Below are 23160 nucleotides of genomic sequence, written 5' to 3'. Positions count from 1 at the left end.
GGGGTTGGGCACAGGGCACTGGCCTGGGCGGGTGGCAGGAGAGTTGCTGGGGTGGGCATCTGTACTTTCGGCCATCCTCTGGCGCAGGAAATTCCTCAGGGGGGCCAGGCCAGGGATGGGCTATGAGGGGAAGGGGGAGGGGAACCTGGTAGAACTGGGTTGGAAGGCTGCTGGTCCCCCAAATGGGTGGAGAGCTGTGGACAAGGGTGCCTAGCAGGGAGAGCAAATTGTGTGGTTTAGGGAATTTTCCTACAACACACAGGATTAGGGCAGGAAGCCTCTCCAGGCCTAGGCAATATTCATGGGCTCATACCGGGTGGGGGCCGCGACTGCCAGCCTAGCCTCAGGGCCCCATTGTCCCCAAAGTTCCCGTCGGACCCACCCTACGGGCATCTCCTTTGGTGGTAAAGTCTTGGCTTGCTTTGCCTACCTGGGCCCCATGCAATCATCAGGTTTGCTGCAGCCACTTCTGGAGAGGCCTGGCTGTCCCTAAGCCCCTGCCGGAGTCCCTGGAGCCTCGGATCTGCTGCAGGTGCTGGAATCCTCGTGGCCCTGTTTATTATTCCTCCGTCCAGTCTGCTGGGCTCCACACCCTCGGTCCAGTTGACTAGTACCTGTCTGCTACCCTCTAGTGGCCAGAGGTCTGGCTCCCTGGGTCACGGCATTCCATGAAGGGAACGCTCAGTATTTACCATTTGCGAGGCACTTGTAACATAGTCTCCACTTATTCCTCACAGAAACTCTGTAAGGAATGTATGATCGTTCCCATTTTGTGGATGAGCAAATCGTAGCTCACAGGGGCTTCATGACTTGCCCAGGCCACACAGAGCTGGTTAAGTGGTGGGGCTGAGTCAGTCACCCACCGGCTGGGGCTCTTTCCAGATACCGTGTGTATCCTGGCTTCAGGGTCCTCCCGCTCAGCTGCTCGGCCAGACCCTTGCCCTCCCTACGGGCACAGTGAGTCCTTCATGTCTGTGGTCCCGTCTGTGAATGCAAACCCCACTGGAGAGCCTGAGCACGGGCAGTATAGGATGGGCAGGAAGCAGGAGACTTGTGTTCAGGTGACTCCTCAGCTGTGCGACTCTGCTGGTCTCCCCACGTGTAAAGACAAGGCTTTTTGGACTTCATAATCCCTAAGATTTCTTCCAGCTCTAGTTTTTTATGCACCTAAAGTGTAGGGATAGGAGTATCTCTTTCCCCACTTCCTTTGTTAACGCCACAACCCTGGGTGGTTGGTGACCAAGCTCGGCCTCAGTGGGTGAAATGGTTACTCAAACAAATGGTGGCTCCACCTCCAGAGCTGCCCCTTCTTTGACTCTACAGCCAGAGGACTCAGAAGTCCATCTCCAGGAATCTTCTCCTCTTTGTCCGAAACTGCTGGGCACCTAGGAGAGGGGCTCAGGGTCCAGGGCCCCCTCCAGTAGGCCAGGGGTGGCAGGAAAGCCTGGGGCTCTGGTGGTAGGATTTTTCCCCGGCCCTTCAGGGGGCCTCCCCCAAGGAGCCGGAGGCGGGCACACCCTCCACCCAGTCACTCACCCTGGAATGTGGGAGAACCGGCTTCTAGCCCCAGGACTGCTCACATGCTCCCCTGCCCTGGAGGACACCTGGCTAAGGCTCCAGAGGGTGGGATGAGAAGGATGTGGAGAGAATAAGAAAGGATATCAGCTCCTTTGCCTTCCCAGGGCTTCACAAAAGAAATGGGGCTGAGATAAGGAACCTCTATAGGCTAGCGCCTTATCTCCAAGTACGAATGCCTTCAATAGCCCAATAGCAGGCGATGTTATTGCGGATGGTAGGGGGAAAAGACTGCAGTTTGAGGTCAGTGCCTTGGAGGTGGAGTGGGAGAAGGTTCTAGGATAGTGGTCCGAGGAGCCCTGGAGTAGGAGGCAGAGGCCTTCCCTGCCAATGGCAAGAAGACCCCTCCCCGTGAGCTTGCAGGGACAATGGCACTGCCTCATCTCTCGGACACGGGATGGCCAGAGCATTGCCTCGCAGCCCTATAAAAGGACAGGCACATCCGGCAGGACCGCTGAGTGGCAAAGGTGGTGAGCAGGGCAGGCGACACAAGTCAGGATCCCCATGCTGTGCAATGTGAGGGCTCACAAAGTTAGTGGGGTCAAAGAGCAGCCATCAGAGGAAGACCTTTCCAGCCTTCTGCTTCCACGGAGACTCTTCGCCATTACTATCATGCCATACGTTCTTGTGCAAACAAGGGAAGACAGCCACTGGTCTCAGAGCTGGTAAAGCAGACTCCGAGCTGGGGGGTAAGGGGGGCATCTGGATGGCCCTAAAATCATCCTTGCCGATAGCATAGCACCAGGAACAGCCTCGAAAGAACCATGGAGATAGTCTGCCATCAAAGTGTCAGGGCCTACCAGAGCTCTGACAGTCCTGGGCCTCCAAATCCCTCTCCTCAGACCCAAAGTTCTCTCTCTGCTGGTGAAGCTCTGGGTGTGCCAGGGGACAGAGGCCTCACTGGCCCGCCACCTGGTCACCACCATTCCCTCACTCTGGTTAAGAGCAAGAACAAATCTATTTCAGTGGCTACGCTGTGTTTTCTTTCCCAACCCCTGTGCAGGGAAGGGAGGCCCGAATGGACAACCTCAAAGCCGAGGACACAGCCACAATGGTCAGGAGTGCCTTGTATTCCTGTGCCTGAAAGGCAGCTTCAATATATTTAAATATTTTTTCACACCTCTCCCCTCATTCTACACCCCAAATCCAAGCTGCTAACTGCTTAGATCCCCATGTTGAAACCAGGAAAGCAGAACTTAGTGCCAAAGTTCTGGGCAGACTCTATTTATTACCACATCATTAAAATACTTATCCGGGATCAAAAGCAGGGGAGTCCCGGTGAAGCCCCAGGGACTGTGAGAAGGCCGGAGAAAAATCACTAAAATACACATTTTCTAAGCAATGGAATGGATGAACAGGAATGGTGCCACGGGTAGAGAATTTAGCTGCCTTAGAGAGAACTGGAATGAAGTTCATTTGCTATAGGTGTGCTTCAGCCATACAGCTGTGTATGTTTTCATCTCTGTGTGTGTGGGACCCCTACCTCCTGACCCTGGGGGTTCCCTACGGGCAGGAAAGTGCTGTCAGCTTCTGGGGGGGTCCCCAGTGACCTGCTCAGACTACTTGCCCACAGAGGGCGTGCATGGAAGCAGAAATTTCAATCACTCAGGTTGTAACTCTGACTCAAATACTTTTCACTTAAAAATATTTATTAAAATAAAGATTAAACCTGGAAAAAAAAAAAAAGAATTCCCAGAATGCAGCCCTTTGCACAGTACTTCAAGAATCAGAAAAGGAAAGGAAAGGAAAGAAAAGAAAAGGAGAGGGAAGAGAAGGGAAGAGAAAGGACCAGAAAATCCTCTCTGCTCTTCCCAGAGAGTGGGGAGGGGGAGAAAATTGCCTGCCATCACCACAGCCAGCAGCCTGCACTAGAGAGCTGTGGAAGGTTCTCTGGTCTCAGGACTTCCCGGTCCAGAGAAGTTCCCACCAAAGCAGAGGCCCAAGAGTCGCAGCCCCCAAGCCAGAGAACAGATTTTTCCGAGGGTGTGTAAACTTCAGGAATTTGACTGGAGAATTGGAATTTGGGAACAGTATTCTGAAAGCCTGCGAAGGCTGAAGAGGCAGAGGCCATGCCCACGAGCCTCTAACTGCCCTTGGGCGCCACGATCTGCTGGACGTAGTTGACAACGTTGCTGTGGAGTTGGGGGGCGGTGGCCTTGAAGGTCTCCTTGGCAAGGGTCTGGGCCACCTCGCTGCCACCCATCATCGCGTGGTACAGCGGAAGAGTGTACTTCTGTTTTCCCTGCAAGAAACACACGCACACGCGTGGCCTAAGCAGGCTGCTCCGTGCGTGCGTCTGCACGGCCCCCGGCCCCGCTCTAGCGGCACGCCTCATCAGGTGCCAAAAGGGATGTGGGTATCAGTGTTGGAATGAGGAGTGTCCTGGCAGGCGTGCTCTTATTCTGGCATCTTCTTGGGGGCCAAAGATCCACGTGGGTAGATCTTAAGTCTTCACAGTCCATGACAGCACAGGGGCGTCTACACTCAACAGAGCAAATGAGGAGGGCAGGCACAATGGGGCTCTGAACCTAGGAGGCTGTAAGTGCTTAGCCGCCAAGCTAAGAGCCGGTAGCAAAGGCTGCAGCACGTAAAACTGAGGGCCACGTGAGGCCCAGCTGCGGTCAAGTGCAAGAAAACCCACAAGTCAAATCCACATCAACGTGAGATTGCCACATCACAAAGTTCCTCAACTCCAGAGGCTCGGAGAAGCCCTCCGAGGGCTCAGAACACCTGCAGACAGGTACGGAGCTCCCGTCGCAAACAGATGTAGGCATCAGGGTGCCACTTCCTACCGAGCCCCACCTTGCCCGGCAGGGCAGGCTCCTGCTGCCGCCTGAGCCCTCCCAGGTCACGAGCTTCCCCCCAGGAAGCAGGAACCTATGATCTCACCCTTTGCTGTCTCTCTGGTCCTTGGGCCCCTCCCCTCAAGACCGGCCCTCCAGTCCCACTTTACCTTTGTTCCCAGGTGGGGGGTAGCTCTGACTGGCTTTTACCGGGGGATCTGGAAAAGGCTCCCCAACCCTGGAGGCTTCTTCCCCAGGCAACACCTCCACCAGCCACACTCAGGAAGGAGACTGTTGATCAGGGTCCTCCCGAGGTCCTTTCCCTCCTGCCCTCCCTCCCTCCTCTGCTCCAGAGAAGGGCAGAGAATGAGGCTCTACCTGCAGGACTACTGCCAATAAGGCTGAGCGGCCCACCGCGTGCCTTGAGGGGGACAAGGAGGTGGGGCTCACCCACCTGGCTCTGCAGGAATTCCTTCACTTTCCAGAAATCCTCCTGGTGGTCATTCTTAATGACGATCTGGCCCCATCGGAGCCGGAGCTCCGCATTCCGGGAGTTGGAGATCTTTGGGTAAGTCTCTCCCAGTTTCTTCACATTCCCTGAAAAGAGGAAATGGGTTTTTAACGGCTGTTTCATCAGAGCCACGAGCCAGAGGCCAAACTCCAGTCTCAGCAGTCTGTCCATAGGCACGCCGGGGGCTCCGGGAATGACGTCAAGGAGGTTCCCACCCACCCATCTTATGCTCGTTCTGGTCATCTTCTGCTCTGAAAGGGTAATGTCCTATTTCCGAATTTACCTTAATTTCTAAGGCTCTTCCATCAAATTACACACTTTCTGCCGCCTTCCGTTTGCCCTCCAGGAATAAAGCACAGGTATCCTCCTCAAATACCCTGTGTCCCATTTTTCCTCCCACCACCACCACCAGCTAAAAGTTAGTTCGGTGTTCACTTTTTCTCTTTACAACACCCCTGGATGACTGTTATTTCTGGCTGAGCAGCAACTTAGCATTAGTGGTTGACAGCTTCCAAATCCCAGCCCCAGCGTTTATGGGCCATGTGACCTAATTGTGCTCAAGTTCATTCTCCATCACCTGGGGGTTACAATCACAGCAGCTAGGCACAGAGTAGTTAGGAGGGCTCAATGACCTCAGACGTAGAGTTTAAAAGAATTACCTGCTGACCCAGAGGGCTCAGCGAATGCTAGGCTTTATTATTCTGTTCCCCAGGGCATTTGCATGTATGACTTACATCATCTGTTGACGTGTTTCTTGTGAAGTGCTTGCATCCACCTGCTAACACCTGGCAATGGCCTAGGGGCAGGCATTGCAAGGGCTTCCCTCCCAGTCTCCCTCTAGCTCCTGATATAAAGCTCTGTACACAAGGAACCTGGATTTACCCGCTTTCTTACCGGGAGGGAGAGGGGATTTCTGGAGGATCTTATCTAGGAAGTAAACCAGCTGGTAGGTCTTCCAGGTAGAAATGGCCACAGCTTCAATGGCCTTCATGTCCAGCTCCCTGGTCACCCACAGCTGGGCCAGCTCTTCAGCAGGCTTCATAAGCGAGTCCCCAGGGGAGAGGTCAGGGAGGTAGGGGGGCCAGCCAGGGGTGTTCAACCACCGATCAAACTCAAAACCTGTTTGGTAGAAGGAGAGAAGGTACTGTCGGAATGCTCTGGTAGCATCGAGGTCAATTTGCTCCAGCAACACCGAGACCTCAAGCTCCTGTCTGCCTCCATCCATCCCTAACGCTTAATATCACTACCCCACGCAACCACCTGCTTCAGTCAGGTCCACTTATATTGAGACCTAGACTGTTACAGTCAGACTAGACTGCCCCCCTTTCTACTGTGACAGTGGTTTTTGCTCCAAATAAACACTGTGCTGTCAGAACCAGGTGGATGAATGCTTTCTTAGTGTCAATCACGTTCACGTTCTCCTTCAGATGACCTGAACGGCTTGGTGCAGAACATCCTGGGCTCTAAGACCAGGCTGCCCGGGCTCCTATCTCCGCTCTGCTCTGCCATTAACTAGCTGGAAGGCCATGGGCATGTAACTTCACCTCTCTGTGCCTTTTATCTGTAAAACAATAAAAGGCAGGGTAGGAGGCCCTTGGTTGGCAGTGGTGAGAATTAAATAAGCAAATACACATTACGAGTTTAGCATCCTGCCTGGTGCATAGTAAGCACTCAGTAATTATTAACTTTCGTTAGCCACAGAGTCTCATGACCTTGAAGTGTGGGCCTCCAAGCAGAGAGTAGGTGCTCCAGGCCTGACCAGTCCCGGCTGTCAGCAGGGAGCTGACTTTGCCAGCCCGATGATGGACAGACTCAGGGTCGGCACAGCATGAAGTGGGTTGCCTCATCTGTGACAGGCCACCGTCTACTCTCTCTTAGGAAGCAGTGCCTCCCCAGCTGAAATCAGGGCTACCGCTGGGATTTTCCTTCACTCGGAAGGCTGAACGAGGTGACTCCACACTCACAAGGCGGGGCTGCTGCCGGGACCAATGCCCTAGGTCACAGCCTGGGCTGTGGCAGCTCTCTGGGGCAGAGTTGGGGGTTTGGTTGAGTGTGTGCAGATGTGAGGAAAATGAGGACAGAGAAGAGAGACTGAAGAGACAAAGTGGAGAAAATGAGGCCAGGAGGAGCAGAGAGAGTCATTCTCGTGGGACAAGGCTGTTTGCCACTTGCTACGTGACTCCAGTTCAACGTTTTCCTGCCCCAGCTTAGTCTTCCCAGATGTGCATTAGCCATAATTCTCTACTGTCTTCTAGAAGCCTGTAGGCCGGCTCCTCTGCTCACCTGGAATGGAATCCACTCTCTTCTTCTTCAGCTCAGGGAAGTATTCCAAGTAGAATTCTAGAAAGTCATCAGCTAAGATACTTTGGAATTTGAATTCATTAACATAGGCCTGCAGGGAGGGAGGTACTTTTCAGTCCTTCTGGATCCCCTGGGAGCAGAGTCCCTCTGTTCCTTGGATTCTCCTCCAACCCCTTGTCCCTTCAGCCCCCCCCCCCCCCCCCCCCCCCCCCCGCCCCGCCCCTCTTTCCTGTGTTCCCCCCCCCCCCCCCTTTCCCCCCCCCCCCCCCCCCCCCCCCACCGTCCTCTGGCCCAGCTGGTTTCTCTGCACGTTCTCCTTTCACCCCTCCTCTCTGAGTTGACTATACCTTGAGAAAATTGTCAAACTCATCCTGATCACCCACCAAGTGGGCGAGGTATGAGACAAAGCAGAAGCCTTTCTCATAGGGGGTCTCGTTGTAGGTATCATCTGGGTCCACACCTAGCAGAGAAAGCAGACACTTGTAACCTGTCGTCTTCATTGTTCTTCTCCAGCTCCAGATTCAGAGAGTAGTTATGGAAGAGATCAGAATTCAGCTTCCCCAGGTTCAGCAAGGCCAGGAATGTTTCCAGATCCATCTTAGCCTCTCTCAAACCACTTCAAAGTTGATCTTAAAGGGTCACGGATTATGGACATAATAAGAGGACAAATAAGCAACCTTGCAGGGGAACTGACAAATTTCCTTTTTCCTGGGATTGCTTTGCTCCACTGGGTTCCATTGAGTCTCAGGACTGAGCACAGGGCTCAGTGCCTTTTCTATTGGTCACCACCTACATGCACAACCTCCCCTCCCAGAACAACTGGTTGTTTCCATGAATGTTCTAGACCAAAATAAACTAATTACCAGTCTACAAGAAGTTCATTTTCATGGTCATTGGCATCAAGGAACGTGAGCTTAAACTGCACGAAAAAGTTTTAGATTAGTCACACAGGGGACTAAGGAAAAACGTTAGAAAAGAACACATGACCTTGGACAAGTCATTTGACTTGTTGGGTGCTCACTCATATCCTCCATAAAATAAGGCTAACACTTAATCTACAAAACCACAGGTCTGACTTGATAGAAAAAGAAGGGTATGGGCCTGCACAAATGGACGGCAATGGTATAGTCATTAAAAACTGCACAAAACTGGAAAGAACTCCCATCTGGCTGGAATGGCTTGGGTTGAGTCTGTCTAGAGGCCAGGGAACAGCTACAAAGAGCTCTGGAGGGCTCTTCCTTCCCAAGGAGAGTATTCAAGGTGTGCACTGATCAATATGAGGTTCAAAATAATTTGGGGCTCCAAGCCCAATTTAGGGGAGGGGAGAGTCAGACAGAGGAGCCTCCTGGACCTGGTTCAATCTTCACTCGGAGCTTGTTGAGTGGGTTTTCCTCGCCAGTGATGTCCATGTGCTGTCGAAGCAGAGCCCGCCCGGTTGCAGCTTCTAAGCAGGTGTAAGCAGAGCCTAGGACAAAAAGAAACCCTAGGTCTCAACAAAGTGTAACATCACGTCCAAGTATACTTTCTGGACGGAAGACCGTTGCTGCCCCCTTGTGGCCACAGAACAATGACAGATAACTGAGGCTTAGTATCTTTACCCTCCTGGGGATCCCAGGGCAAGAAGGGTCAATGACAGAGAACCTGACTCAGCTCCTAGCTCCCTGTTGCTCTGGCCTAAGAAAGCACTTGGTTAAGCTCAGGCTGTCAGTCTCACCCGCACACAAGGATGAGGGAAATCTCACGCCTTTTCCTGTTACCTTTCCTTATCAATAGATTTTTATTTTTAGAGATATTAATTTGATTTTCTATAAAAACAGATTATAGAGGGGACGCTTGGATGGCTCAGTCAGTTAAGCGTCTGACTGCCTCAGGTCATGATCTCACGGTTCGTGGGTTCGAGTCCCGCATCAGGCTCTCTGCCGTCCGCATGGAGCCCACTTTCAATCCTCTGTCCCCCTCTCTTTCTGCCCATCCCCCGCTCACACTCAAAAATAAATAAAATTTTTTAAAAAGAACAGATTATAGGGGGGTCTGAGTGGCTCAGTCAGTTAAGTGTCCAACTCTTGATACTGACTCAGGTCGAGCCCTGTGTTGGGCTCTCCACTAAGCGTGGAACTTGCTTGGGATTCTCTCTCTTTCTCTCTCCCTCTCGGCCCCCCCCCCCCCCCCCCGCCGCCGCTCATTCTCTCTCTCTCTCCCTCTCTCTGAAATAAACTTAAAAAAAAAGATGTGAGCCACTAAAAAAAATAAAAATAGAAAGATTATATATTCATTTGACCGTTCCTGTCAGACAAGACAAACAGTCACCCATAATTTTTCTAAGGGTCTCTACATCTCCTCTGGTTCTAAAAAGGACTGAGAGAATGGTTGAGGGGAAGGGGACCAGGTTTTGAACCAACCACCTCTGCCACTCACAAGGTGTTCTGACTCTGGGCAAGGTATTTAATGTCTCTAAGCCTCAATTTCTTCATCTGTGTGGCGGGATGATAATATTTGGTAGCAGGATTCTTAGCGGCTGATTAAGATATTCACACATAGGCTTTTGCTCTACATACTCTGGATGAAAGTGTAGATCTGCACAAACTTTCTGGGAGGCAATGGACAATGTGTGCTAAAAAGCCTTGAAAATGTTCAGATCCAGAAATTATGTCTCTAGGAATCTATCTTTGTTGAGACCATCTGAGACATGTGTGAACATTTCGATATAAAAATATTTGTCAAAATATTCTTTCATTAGGAAAACTGAAAATATTGGAGACTGATTGAATAAATTAAGAAATGGCCATACCACACAGCTATAGAAAATTTAATGACTTGGGAAAATGTTTAACTTTATTAAGTTAAAAAAAAAAGGCAGTTTTAAGGTCTGATGGTTCACACACACGCATAGAAAAATGTTTGAAAGGATATATTACATTCTCTCTGAACAGTGAGATTATGGATAAATGCATTGTATGTGTTTTCCCATGTACATCAAAAGAGATTTTGATGACAGAAATAATAAAAATAATAAACATTATCTTTTTTTATAGTATCTGATCTATAGCAGGTTTTCAATAATGAGACAATGTTGAGAAAAGATTTTAAAAGCCCACCTGGGCTCAATTTGGGGTTCTGTCCTCAGCTGCTAAGTGGCTTGGGCACATTTCTTATACTTTTTGAGTCACAGTGGACTCATATATAAAATGAAAATAATATCTCTTTTATCAGGCTACGGTAAAATTGTTAAGTGATGTATTTGTTTTAAATTTTTTTAATGTTCATTTATTTTTGAGAGAGAGAGAGACAGAGAGTGAGCAGGGGAGGGACAGAGAGAGAGGGAGACACAGAATCTGAAACAGGCTCCAGGCTCCGAGCTGTCAGCACAGAGCCCAACATAGGGCTCAAACCCACAAACTGCGAGATCATGACCTGAGCCAAAGTCAGACACTTAGCCAACTGAGCCCCCCAGGTGCCCCTTAAATGATGTATTATTTTTAATAACATGCCTAGGACAAAGCTGGTATGTAAGTATTCAATAGAAGGTATCATTATAATTGTCTTATTCTCTATTTATTTTTAATATTTTAAAGTAATCTCTACACCAAATGTGGGGCTCAAACACACAACCCCAAGATCAACAGTTGCATGCTCTACCGATTGAGGCAGCCAGACGCCCCTGATTCATTCATAAAAGTAACTAGCTATCTGGGTGAACAGCCCTGGGCAACTCTACCCAGCGGCTGCCCGGCTGTTCGGAGAACAGAGCATCAAGTGTGTCCTCAGCTTTGATGAGGGGGTCCTTTCGCTGTTAGGTCCCCTATCAGTCAACACGCAATTTGTGAGATTCCCTTCCCCTAAGCCTGCTGACTTAACGACATGGAACGAAGTAGAGATCACGTGCTTAGAAGGAACGTTTGTCTAGAGTTGGCCCTCCATGGCCTCTCACCAGAACTTTCTGCACTACTGCTCCTCCCTTCACACCCGCTTGTGTCCCGAAACTTCAAAGGAGACCACATTGGCCTCACTGGCTAAGGAACTGGGGACAGGGCCCCTAGGAGAAGGAGGGGACCTGAGGGCTGGCTTACCAAAGAGGACAGTAGAGATCCTCCTCTGGGCATACATGGTGAAACCTTCATTGAGCCAGAATTCACCCCAGTTGGCATTGGTGACCAGGTTCCCAAACCAACTGTGGGAGATCTCATGGATGATGACATCAGCCAAGGAGCGGTCCCCTGCTAGCAGGCAGGGGGTGACAAAGGTCAGACAAGGGTTCTCCATTCCTCCAAATGGAAAGGATGGGGGCATGAAGAGCAGGTCATACCTGCCGAGAAAATGGGAGGTCACAGACAGGCCTCGGCTCCCCAGGGCTGACCCTGCCTCGCCTCCCCAGCCCCGACCCTCAGTCCTGAGAGATGCAGCCACTGAACAGGCGGTGTTCAACACCGGGTGCCGTGCTGAGATGATGCCCAGGCTCCTCAGTCCCCCGGCCAGCTCGCTGGGACTTCCCTTTCCCCAGGTTTTGCTCTCGTGGAGGCGCCTCTCTGAGACTTGCTCTCCATTCTCCTTCGCACCAGGGGATGGGCATATGGTCAGCTCTATCAAGTTAGCTCACTGGTGGCCCACTTGGGGTCACAAAGACCTAACAGAGCCTTTTATCTGAGGAGGCTGAAGTCTGGAGATGTCAAAGGGAAAAATGAGAGTATGTGGCTGCTTTTAGCAGCCAGGAAAGTAAGTCGACAAAGGTCCCCTGACAGTGTTTCCTGATCTCCACGCTTAGCGGCTGGAAGGCACATTTTGGTCCCTTCAATAACCCTTTCTGTCAGGGTCCCCTCCTCAGCAATAATGAACAAGGCCTGGCTTATCCCTTCCTCATTCTTTCCCTCCTTTCCTTTACTTCTGGATTGGGGAACTCTGCTCTAGGAACCAGAGGGAGAAGAGGCAGCACCAGCAGTAAGAGAGGGGGAAACCAGGGACTCAAGTTTAACAAAAGACATCAGAGTCAATGTGATACCGCACCTTCCCCAAACATAGGGTCCAAAAAGTTTCTCTCCTGTTGCCAGAAAATCTTCTACCACCCCGTTGTACTCCTCCTTGGCAGCCTTGATCAGGCAGGGCTCAGCCCACACCCGGCTCCTAAAGACAGAAGCACAGAAAAAGAAGAATGGTGTTTGGAGACCTATTGTGGAGACCCGATCCCGAAAGCACCTGTAGAAAACTGGCAGTCTTCTACTGGAGCCAAAGGAATGTGACAATGTGGCCGCAGAGACAGGAGATGCAAGGTCAAATCACCTGCATGGGTCCAAGGGACGGATAAATGAGATCGCGACAGAGCACTGTGGAGGCAGTAGCCTCCCGTGTGCAACAGGCTCAAACTCACACTGCTACAATTTTACATGTCCAACACTGAATGTGACCTTGCAAAAGTCACTGACTTCTCTGAGCCTGTTTCCTCATCTGGAAAACGAGTGGTAAAAATGAAATAAAGACAGCATATAAAAACCCCTTATACAATGCCTCATGTACTAAATGTTGGTTTCCTTTCCCCCACTTTCCGGAGACCCAGAGCGGGGCTTGAACTCATGAACCAGGAGATTGTGACCTGAGCCCAAGTTGGACCCTTAACTGACCGAGCCACCCATGAGGCGCCCCCATGAGAGCATTTTACACCAGTAAGTGGTATTATCGGATTGAGTCTTGACAGATCGCTCTAGCTGCAGTACCCAGAAAATACCTTAAATTACAACAGTGAGTATCCCTAAGCGACGTATGTAGGATAATGGGTCAAAACCAGAATCTTGGGTGACACCAGCACACGTGGGGTTGGGCAGAGAAGAGCCCACAAAGGAGACCAGAAGGGGCAAACCAGGAGATCCTGGAACCAGGACAGAATTGTGTCATGGAGGCCAGAGGAGGGTCAACAGAGGCAAAAGAAAAAGAGGGGAACATCAAGACAAGCACTGAAGAGCAGCTAATGTGCGGTACATGTTGAGGCCAGTGGCCTCTCTTACTACAGGAGTTTCTGCGGTGTGACCCGGAGAGGTGTTGGATTCCAATGGGTCCAGGCAGTAAATGGGGGGCAAGGGAGTGTATACACTACTGTTCTAAGCAACTTGGCTAAGAAAGGAAGCAGAAACAGTGTAACAGAAGGGAGTGTGGAGTCCATGAGTTTGTTTTTTGCTTTGTTTTTAAACTAGGGGAAACAGGAACATGGTTAGGGGTCAGAAGGAAAGAGCCAGTGGGGGGCGGGGAGGCTACCCATTTGAAGAGCGAGGGGTGAGCAATAAAGCAAGGCCCCATGGGATTTGGGGGAGGGACTGAGTCAATGATGGCTCAGATGAAGAGATTTGGCTTTAAACAGAAGGAGGGACCCCTCTTCAGAGTCCAGGGGGAAAAAGGGGACGAATGAAGGCAGATGAAGATGATTTTTTACATGGAAAACAGGAAGTGGACATAACCATATCTGACAAATTAAATATACTCAATAAAGGAGGAGACAAGATCATTGCTTGGAGTGAGGGTAGGGTGTCCGAATAGGAAAACTGAAGAGACAAGTCTTCCTTTAAATCCTTCCATCCTCCTTCCCTCCCCCTTCGCTTCCCCCTTCGTCCGTTCCTTCCTTCCTTCCTCCTTCCTTCCTTCCTTCCTTCATTCCTTCCTTCCTTCCTTCCTCCCTTCCTTCCAGGAGAGTGAGCCAGAAAGGTAAATCAAAGGTCTGCTGAGCAATATTGAAAGCCTATCTATAGTTGAAGACTACATCTGTTATATTTTCCTTGAAAACCACATAAATGTCTATTTCAACTTAAAAAAAAAATTTAATGTTTACTTATTTTTGAAAGAGAGAGAGAGAGAGAGACAGAACATGAACGGGGGAAGGGCAGAGAGAGGGAGACAGAGAATCCGAAACAGACTCAGAGCCTGCTCAGAGCCTGACACGGGGCTTGAACCCACAAACCATGAGATCATGACCTGAGCCGAAGTCAGACGCTTAACCAACTGAGCCACCCAGGTGCCCCGTCTATTTCAACTTTTAATTCCAACTTTTCACCAAAAAACCAGAAATGGGTAGCAGAATCAGTATGCACAGCTGTGTACTTCTCTCAGACACCCAGGTACAGAAGAAAGAGAAAAGGGGACGGTCGGAGCCGGGGCTAGAAGTTACAGCAGCAGGACAGCGCGCAAGGCAGCCTGGGATGTTGGTAGGAGATCATCAACCCCACACCTGGGCCACGGAGAGAAGATGGGCCAGGTCACAAGAGGCTGGTGCCCGGGAGGAAATGTATAGCTTGCAGGAAGAAAGGCCTCTGGGAGCTTGAGAAGCAGATATAGTGGGAGTGAGGCCACCACAGAGCTGGAAGGTTAGGAGGGTGGGGTCAGAGAATGAATGAGGTGAAGGTATTTAAAATTTCTGCCACAGCACAGCTCATGATAATGCCCACGGCCAGGACTTACACCATAGTGTGCCCTTGAGTGCGGGGGCCTGAATCAGGTGGAGAAGGCTCCCCGGAGAGAGGAGCTCGAGAAACCCTGAAGCCACCCTCAACCCTGGGTGTTGGACAGGTAATCCAGATGGAGAAAAAAGTCGCCAAAAATGATGTGACAGGGCACGAGGTTGAGAAAAGACGGTGACATGAGAGTCAGAAATCTGCAAGGAATTGCTTTGTGATCAGCTTGGATATCACAACTGGCAAAGTCCTTAAACCCCGGCTGCTCCCGTGTGCTGCATCTAGAAGGTGAAGGTCAGGGTAGGTAGGGGACATCCAAGATACTTCCACCAGTCCGATGATTTCTGTCAGAAGACACTGGAGTGTTCTCGGTCAAGCTGGAATTTCATCACCAGTGGTCTGGCGCAACAAGCACCGGATGTGCAATGGAAACGCATGTGACTCTGCACAAGCAATTCCACCTGAGGCCTCGGTTTGCGTATCGGGAAGATGGAGACAATCATATCTCCCTCAGTGAGGTTATAGAAGGATCAGAAGAGATCATACATAAAAGCGACGACTGGGATATGTCCACAGTCTCTTCTGACCAGGATCTCCCTCCTCTGCTAACAGGGACTGGTCACAAAGTTTGCCAGAAGAGCCTGCTATCCTGCATACCTACATAAGAGCCTCAGATGTGGGGCAGAGACCTATTACCTGACTGGCTACCCCACTGCCTGACAGGGGAAGGAATGAGTCATCGTGACCGGTTATACAGGTTCTATCCCCTGGATTGATGTACTCGATCGTCATTTTATTACAGAGGGCTCAAAAAAAAAAAAAAAAAATCATTCTCCAGTGTGTTTGGAATACATTCCCTCATTTCTCATTAGCAGCTCATAGTCGTACTAACAGAACCCTAGTAAGAGAAAATTCTCTAAAATGACATTCCCTTCCGGGGCGCCTGAGAGGTTCAGTCAATTGACATCAACTGACTCTCGATTTTGGCTCAGGACGTGATCTTGCGGTTCGTGAGATGGAGCCTTGAGTCGGGCTCTGTGTTGACAGTGCAGAGTCTGCTTGGGATTCTCTCTCCCTCTCCCTCTGTCCCTCCCCTGCTTTCTCTCTCTCTCTCTCAAAATAAGTAAATAAATAAGCATTAAAAAAATAAACATATTAAAAATAATAAAAATAAAAATAAAATGACATCACTGTACTTAACTATTTCCCTGTCAATGCAAAGCTGACATTCCTTTGGTTACCTACTACCCTATCTGTCAGAAACACAGCCCTTCATGAAAAAAGAGCACTTAACCTTTCAAGACCGGTGTTGTTTTGAGTGTGTGTCCTTGAAGCAGAGGCCAATGGCATCCCATTTATCATTCTCTTTGAAACCCAGGAACTAAGATTCACGACTGAGCCCAGCTACAAAGTCTGAGGCTGTAACCAATCCCGGCAAGGACACCAGCACCTCCAAGAACTGAGCAAGGAGCCACGGCGACAGAGGCAGGAAACGCACCGCAGCTTTACCGTCCAACCTTTAACATTTTACATCAGGATTACGCTGTGCTGGCAGATCGTATGAGGGCCGGGAAAAACCTATACTCCTGGGCAAGTTTCTTTTCGCAGGAAACCTTACAAAATCCTTATTTATCTCCATGAAACCCTTCTAACTTCGTGGAGGTCTCTCTGTCACCATGGGTTCAGGTTTATGCATCTGGAGCAGACAAAAAAAAGGAGCTTCCGCTTTCTTCTCCAGAGGGAAACAATGACATCAACGTTGTATATTTCCAGGAATTAACTGCTAGAGAAAACGGGGAGATTTGGTACAAAGATTACAAAGCAAAAACAATTGCTAGCAGGGAACTCAGAACTTAAAGACACTAATGAAGATCAATCTGACACTGCTGTCTCAGCGCCAACCGTACTCCACGAGGTGGCCCAGGACAGCAGCTACCGCTAGTAGGACTGATGAGCTCATTCCAGACAGCAGGATTATAGAACTGCAGGGAGGGAGGGAAGGAGGAAGGGACGGGACAAAAAGAGTACTTCCTCCCGCTGTATTCATACCACACACTTCTCGCTGCAGAGAGGCTGTGGATTCAGAGAGGATGTGAGACTGTCCCAAAGACCATCACACTGGGGCCACTGGTCAGAGGCCTCCTCGGCTCGAGGTCAGTCCAACCTTGCCTGTGGGGGTCTTTGTCTCCTACCTGGGTCCAACTTCCGCCGAAACCAGATCTCCGATGGCCAAAGCTATCAGATAGGAGGGGATGGGCTGACACATCTGGAAGAAGAACTTATTTGGACCTCTCTTCTCCCAGGTGTTAGCACTCATCACAGCTGTGAAGCCATCTGGGACCTGACAACAGAGAAAGCTTAGGAGATTTTACCTGGACAGAGTCTCCTTTTGATTAGCTTAAAGGACAGCACGGCCGGCAACCTGCATGGTGACAGCAATGACCTGGAGCCCATCTTGGGGAACACAAAGCTTTCAAGACACTAAACTTGTGCTAAGCTGATGAGATTTAGCACAAATAAAACTTCTGTACATGAAGGAATTCTGCAGAGGGGCCACTGGACAGACGTAACAATTTACCAGCTGAAATGTGGCCAGACAGATCTGGAATTATATTTTCAACCCCAAGGGCAAGTACACTTAACCTTAGCCCTCTTACCTCAATAAGAGCTGAATATCTGCATTTCACTGCAGGAGTGTCGAAGCAAGGGAAGAAGGCCCTGTTTAGGACAGCCTGGCCCTGGGTATAGACAAAAGGCTTCTTCTTTCCTGCTGTCTGCTCAGGAGCCAGCCAGCAAACCTAAGAGAATAAAAGAACATTTCAAAACTGACACCCCCTACATGAGCTCAGTCCAGCCAGGGAAAAGGAGTTGGCTGGCATGGGAGACTTTTAGGGAATCCTTACAATCCTTATGCCAGCAATTTGGCCCTAACTGTGAAGTTCTCTCCTACTGTGAATTTAATCTACCTTGGAATCCATGCCAAGGTATGACATCCGCTTCACATGGAAGAAACACCACAAAGGGTCTATTCCTCACTGTATCCCATCAGGCATCTCAAGAATTCTAGAAATGGCCTCGGGCACCTGGGTGGCTCAGATGGTTAAGAATTCCAGACATAACCTCTGACCCTGGCATACTGTCTTCCTCCTCCGAGTCCTTCACACTGTAGTTGTTTCTCATCAAAAAGACAAAACGGGCACCTGGTGGCTCAATCGGTTAAGCGTCCGACTTCGGCTCAGATCACGGTCTCACGGTTTGTAGGTTTGAGCCCCGCATCGGGCTCTATGCTGACAGCTTGGAGCCTGGAGCCTGCTTTGGATTCTGTCTGTCTGCCTGTCTGTCTGTCTCTCTCTCTGCCCCTCCCCTGCCCCTCCCCTGCTCATGCTCTTTCTCTCTCTCTCTCTCTCTCTCTCTCTCAATTAAATAAACATTACAAAAAAATAAGGAAGCAGCTGTATTTGAACTTGTGATAGAACACACAAAAAAGGAGAAGTGAAGTGGGAGGAGTCTGTGATTAACATGTGTTCTCCAGGGGTGCCTGGGTGGTTCAGTCCATTAAGCGGCCGACTCTTGGTTTCGGCTCAGGTCATGATCTCATGGTCTGTGAGTTCGAGCCCTGTGTTGGGTTCTGTGCCAACAGCACCAAGCCTACATGAGATTCTCTGTCTCCTTCTCTCTGACCCTCCCCCACTCACATTTTCTCTCTCGAAATAAATAAACAAAAAATTTTTCTAAAAAAAAAATTCCTGAAACTAAATTCTCTATTCCTGAAACTAAAACTTACCCTTTCAGAATAAATGTATTTTACATTATAGGCATTGGCTATATATAATTCTTTAAAGAAATTTTTTTTTAAGATGTTTAAGTAATCTCTACACCCAATGTGGGGCTCAAACTTACAACCCCAAGATCAAGAGTCGCACATTCCACTGACTGAGCCAGTGAGGCACCCTGGCTATATACAATTCTTAATTTGTTTTCTGTTAGCCTTTAACCAAGGGCAAATCTGAATGGTTATTACAAACCCAATTTTTGCCTACAGCAAAAAGTTTACTTACCACATAGATCTAACTGTGGGGCTGGGGGGTAGGGGAGGATATGTCAGCACTAAGTGCCATTTAGAATTTAGAAAAGGAGGGGCGCCTGGGTGGCGCAGTCGGTTAAGCGTCCGACTTCAGCCAGGTCACGATCACGTACTGGGCTAATGGCTCGGAGCCTGTTTCGATTCTGTGTCTCCCTCTCTCTCTGCCCCTCCCCCGTTCATGCTCTGTCTCTCTCTGTCCCAAAAATAAATAAAAAACGTTGAAAAAAAAAATTAAAAAAAAAAAAAAAGAATTTAGAAAAGGATTAGGTAAATCCAGGAAGCAAAACTTTCTGGTTTAAAGGTGAGTCGGACTGAGATGGTTGGAAAGGAGAGGAGAAGACATTCTCAAGCAGGTGGATAGAACATGAAGAAAGGCATGGATGGACGGTCTCTGGGAGCTGGTGGTAGGTTTCAGATACAGGGGTGGGAGGCATGCCTCGGCAGGTGCACTTTGAAAGGCTTTGAACACAGGTATTTGAGACCTACTTTTAAGAGACATAAGGACGCCACATGGAGATGCTGACTTTTTCTTTGAGATTTGTGTGTTATGTGTGTGAAGATTTTAATGAGTCTCTTTCCAAAGAGTATAGTACAGATGGAAAGAAGGAGAAAGAAATACCACATGGTATTTCTGTGGACTGGAGAAAGTGGCACTACCTTAGCCAGGTGAGTGAGATCACCCCAGACAGTCAGAGATCATGTTGATATTATGGATTCTCATTATCATGTGATGAAAACAGCACTTCACTTTTGTGACATTCCACTAAATGTTGCTCTGAACCTAAAACTGCCGTAAAAAATAAACTTTTACTTTTAAAAATTTTTAATAACCACAGTCTGATCATGGGAAAAACAGACAAATTCCAATAGAGAAGCATCCTACAACATATCTGCCCAATACTCCTCAAAACAGTCAAGGTCATCAAAAACAAGGAAAGTCTGTGAAACTGTCATAGCCAAGGGGAGCCCAAGGATACATGAAAGCTAATATACTGTGGTATTCTGGATGGGATCCTGGGACAGAAAAAGATATTAAAAACTAAGAAAATCTGAAAAAGACTCTCAACTTTAGTTATCAGTATCGGTTCGTTAATTGTAACAAAGGCATCATATTTGCAAAATGCTAAGAGGGGAAACTGTGTGTGGAGGGCTATATGGAAACTCTACTAGGGGCTCACTGGCCTTGCTAATCTACACTTTTTTAATCCTATTAATGAAAGAAATTTAATGAGATGACAGGAAGAGCTAACATACGGTGTTCGCCAGGCACTGTATTAGGCACTTGTATAAAGACAATGCATTTAACTTCTGTCAAACTCCTAGACTAGTCCCTGGCACATCTTTTTTTTTTTTTTTTTATAATTTTTTTTTTAACGTTTATTTATTTTTGAGACAGAGAGAGACAGAGCATGAATGGGGGAGGGTCAGAGAGAGGGAGGCACAGAATCTGAAACAGGCTCCAGGCTCTGAGCTGTCAGCACAGAGCCCAACTCGGGGCTCGAACTCACGGACCGTGAAATCATGACCTGAGCTGAAGTCGGCGGCTTAACCGACCGAGCCACCCAGGCGCCCCCTGGCACATCTTAATAAGTACTGGTCATCCCCTCCGTCACTTCTTATTCATCATCTTTGGTTGAGGTTTTTTGTTGTTTGTTTAGAACGACACAGAAGACAGAATGAAGAAGCCTGCAGTACAAGTATTCTTGTACTTGTCTCAAGAGTCTGAAGTCAGGGAGAGGCTGCTACCTATAGTGATTAAGGTGAGTTGAGAGTCCTCACTTGGGATGGTGGCAATGAGACGGAATACATACAAGTGCCTTTAATGCAGACCTTCACGGGGCAAAGGGCAGTTCTTTGTAAAGTGTGGGTCTCTGTTGTTCTGTCTCTATGAAAGCTATTTCGTTTTGATTTTTTTTAAGTTCACTTATTTATTTTGGGGGGGGAGGGGGAGAGAGCACAAGTGCAAGCACCCAGATTGGGGAGGGACAGAGAGAGGGAGAGAATCCCAAGCAGGCTCTGCTCTCTCCTCACGGAGCAGGAAGCAGGGCTCCATTTCACCAACCCATGAGAACATGACCTGAGCAGAAATCAAGAGTCGGCTGCTCAACCGAGTCACCCGGGAACCCCTCCTTTTGTTCAATCCGAGGTGCCACTTTCAGTAGGCAATTTCAGAGAGGGCTTAATTATTCCAGTTATCCTGTTGAATTCCAAGTTCCTGCCCCAAACCAGAAACTAGAATATAACAACCAAACACAGCAACCAAACACATTTACAGATATTCCGTTACCCTTGGAGTGTTTTCCCTTTGCCTTGGAAGTCAATTTGCATTGCTTTGGACTTTTCCTTTTTTAAGCAAGTTCTACCCCAGGTTCATTTACTCCCTGAATAGCGGAAGCTGGAAACAGAACTGCCCTTTGAGCTGCCTCTAAGAGTGAAAGGGAACTCCTAGCTAGATAAGTAAACTGTAGCCTACCCTGAAACTTGCAAGCCACCCCACCCGACGAATGACTAGCAACCACAGCCTCAGAACTCCCTGTGAAGGAGCTTCTGACTTTCACAAATGTAAGCCACAGAACCATCCATCCTTTCATACCAATATTTGTCCTCCCATCAACAGCGAGAGGGCCTACTACACCCTCATTCCATTTCTCGCTCGTACTCAAATTCTTCCGTTCATCAAATCTAGAACTTGGCAAAAGAAAACTTAAATGGGGTTCAGGATTAGTTCAGCCTGGGGCACTACAAGAACGCGTAGGGCAAAGGGCTGAGTCAGCATCCAGGGTTCATGGGCCGGCATCGTCCAGGGCTGCCATAAAGGAAAAACTAGGTAGCTCGTTATCAGGGACCTAGGTCCCAAGGCCCCGTGAAACATTAAATTCGGTTTATAAATAGCTCGTTATCCAGAAAGCCGCCTCGGCTAAGGTTTCCTCTGCAGGCAGAAATGGCAGCCCGCCAGCGTGATGAGGGGGAAACAACGCAGACAGGCCACCAGAGTCGCTAGCGAGGGGAGGCAGGAAGGGTGGAAAGGACGAAGGGTGCACAGCACGGAAGCTGGCCTGAAGCCAGAAGAGGGAAAGCGGGCAGCCTGGGAAGAAGGCGGGGAGCTCAGGGCGGGAGGCGTGCCCAGGGGTGCCCCGAGGCCCCTCTCCGCCAGGGCAGAAGCATCTTCTTTCTCCTGGGGGTGGGGTGGAGTGAGTGCTGGCCGGCGGCCAGCTCGGAGGGCTGGAAGGGCGGGCAGGAAGTGGCTGGGTGAGGGGGCGAACTCACCCCGGGTCCCTCCCCGACGCGGTAGGTGAGGAGAACCTGGAAGCGCTCGCCGGCCGGGAAGGGCTGCGGAAGGGCCACACACAGGGCCTGGCCGTAGTGCGAGAACGGCTGCGTGCGGAAGTGCACGGGCTCCGCGGGCTGCTCCTTCGAGTCGGGCCGCTGCCGCCGCAGCGACGCCGCCGTCACCTCGAGGCACGGGTGCGAGTCGAGCCGCAGCTCGGTGGCGCCCTCGGGCACCAGGCAGCGCAGCTCCAGGACTGCGGTGCCGCTCAAATTCCTGCTGCCCGGGCCCGGCCCCGGAGGCCCGAACTCGGCCCGCAGGTCCAGGTGCAAGTGCAGTATCTCGAAAGCCCGGAAATTGGAGGCCGAGGCCACGTCCACGGCCTGCGCCGAGTGCAGCGGTCGCGGGGCCGCGCTACAGCCGCTCGGAGGCCCGTCGCTCGCCATGGCCTCACCGTGCCTTTGAGCAAACGCGGGGAAATCCGCCGGCTCGGTCTACTGCGGCGGGAAGCCCCGCCTCGAGCGCCCTGCCCCGCTGCGGGCCACGCCCCTCGGGCCACGCCCCCAGGGAGACCAGGGCTGGGTCACGCCCCTCTCCGAAAACCTGAGACCTGACCACACCACCTCTCCCCTGTTCACCAAGGCTCCACTCTTCCAGCTTTATACGAGGTACCTCTGGACTTTGGAGAAAAGGTACAGTGGGATAATTTGGTCCACATTTGCCCAAATTCATCGTACCGCGATGTTACAGTAGTCCGAGTGGCGACACCTTTCTCTGCTGACGTTTCACTCTCCTAATCTCCCAGGAAGGTAGCAGGATGTAGATTGAGCCCTGGATCCAAGATCTCAAGCTCTGAGCTCGACCAATTATTAGGATTGTGTGTCACCTTGGGCAAATCACTGCCAACAAAGGTGAATCTCTGTAAGCCCCTTTCTGCACCTGTAAGATAGGAGTAATATCTATCTCACAAGTTAATCGTGAGAACTCAGTGGGGTAATTTGCCTAAACACACTTGGTAAACACAGAATTCCACACCAGATCAAGGTTCATCCCAGGAGATCCCAAGCACATCTATCTTTCCATCCTTCCGCCAAGGAATAGTGAATCAGCACCGTACAATTTAATGGCTTGGCTGTGCATAGTGTGTAGTTTTATTTCCCTGATTGTGTTGAGCCAGGGTTACTTCTACTTTATACTTTGTTTCTCTTCTGTAT

The 23160-nt window shown here is 49.8% G+C and overlaps 1 protein-coding gene across 1 annotated transcript; it reads right to left on the bottom strand.

The window, feature by feature from the left end:
- Nucleotides 1-2771: 2771 nt before the first annotated feature.
- RNPEP (arginyl aminopeptidase) lies at nt 2772-22465 on the bottom strand. The gene is made up of 11 exons (XM_049634338.1): nt 21946-22465; nt 17252-17392; nt 16787-16935; nt 12169-12285; nt 11238-11473; nt 8522-8635; nt 7518-7630; nt 7153-7261; nt 5764-5988; nt 4813-4955; nt 2772-3817 (listed from the first exon to the last, which is right to left on the bottom strand). Exons 1-11 carry the CDS (start codon nt 22390-22392, stop codon nt 3659-3661), a joined length of 1953 nt encoding a protein of 650 aa, XP_049490295.1. The 5' UTR covers nt 22393-22465; the 3' UTR covers nt 2772-3658.
- Between the last annotated feature and the right edge of the window lie 695 nt (nt 22466-23160).

The sequence above is a fragment of the Panthera uncia genome, chromosome F1, assembly GCF_023721935.1.
Source record: "Panthera uncia isolate 11264 chromosome F1, Puncia_PCG_1.0, whole genome shotgun sequence".
NCBI lineage: Eukaryota > Metazoa > Chordata > Mammalia > Carnivora > Felidae > Panthera > Panthera uncia.
The sequence above is the reverse complement of the archived record's forward strand: the minus strand, read 5'-3'. Positions and strand labels throughout refer to the sequence as shown.

Bases quoted from the DNA above. Each gene is read 5' to 3' on its own strand.
- RNPEP (XM_049634338.1), bottom strand. From the start codon at position 22,392: ATGGCGAGCGACGGGCCTCCGAGCGGCTGTAGCGCGGCCCCGCGACCG. The intron at 12,286-16,786 runs GTAGGAGACAAA...TTCTGTCTTTAG, and splicing joins TCGGCGGAAGTTGGACCCAG to GAGCCGGGTGTGGGCTGAGC. The intron at 5,989-7,152 runs GTGAGCAGAGGA...TCTACCAAACAG, and splicing joins GAGAGTGGATTCCATTCCAG to GTTTTGAGTTTGATCGGTGG.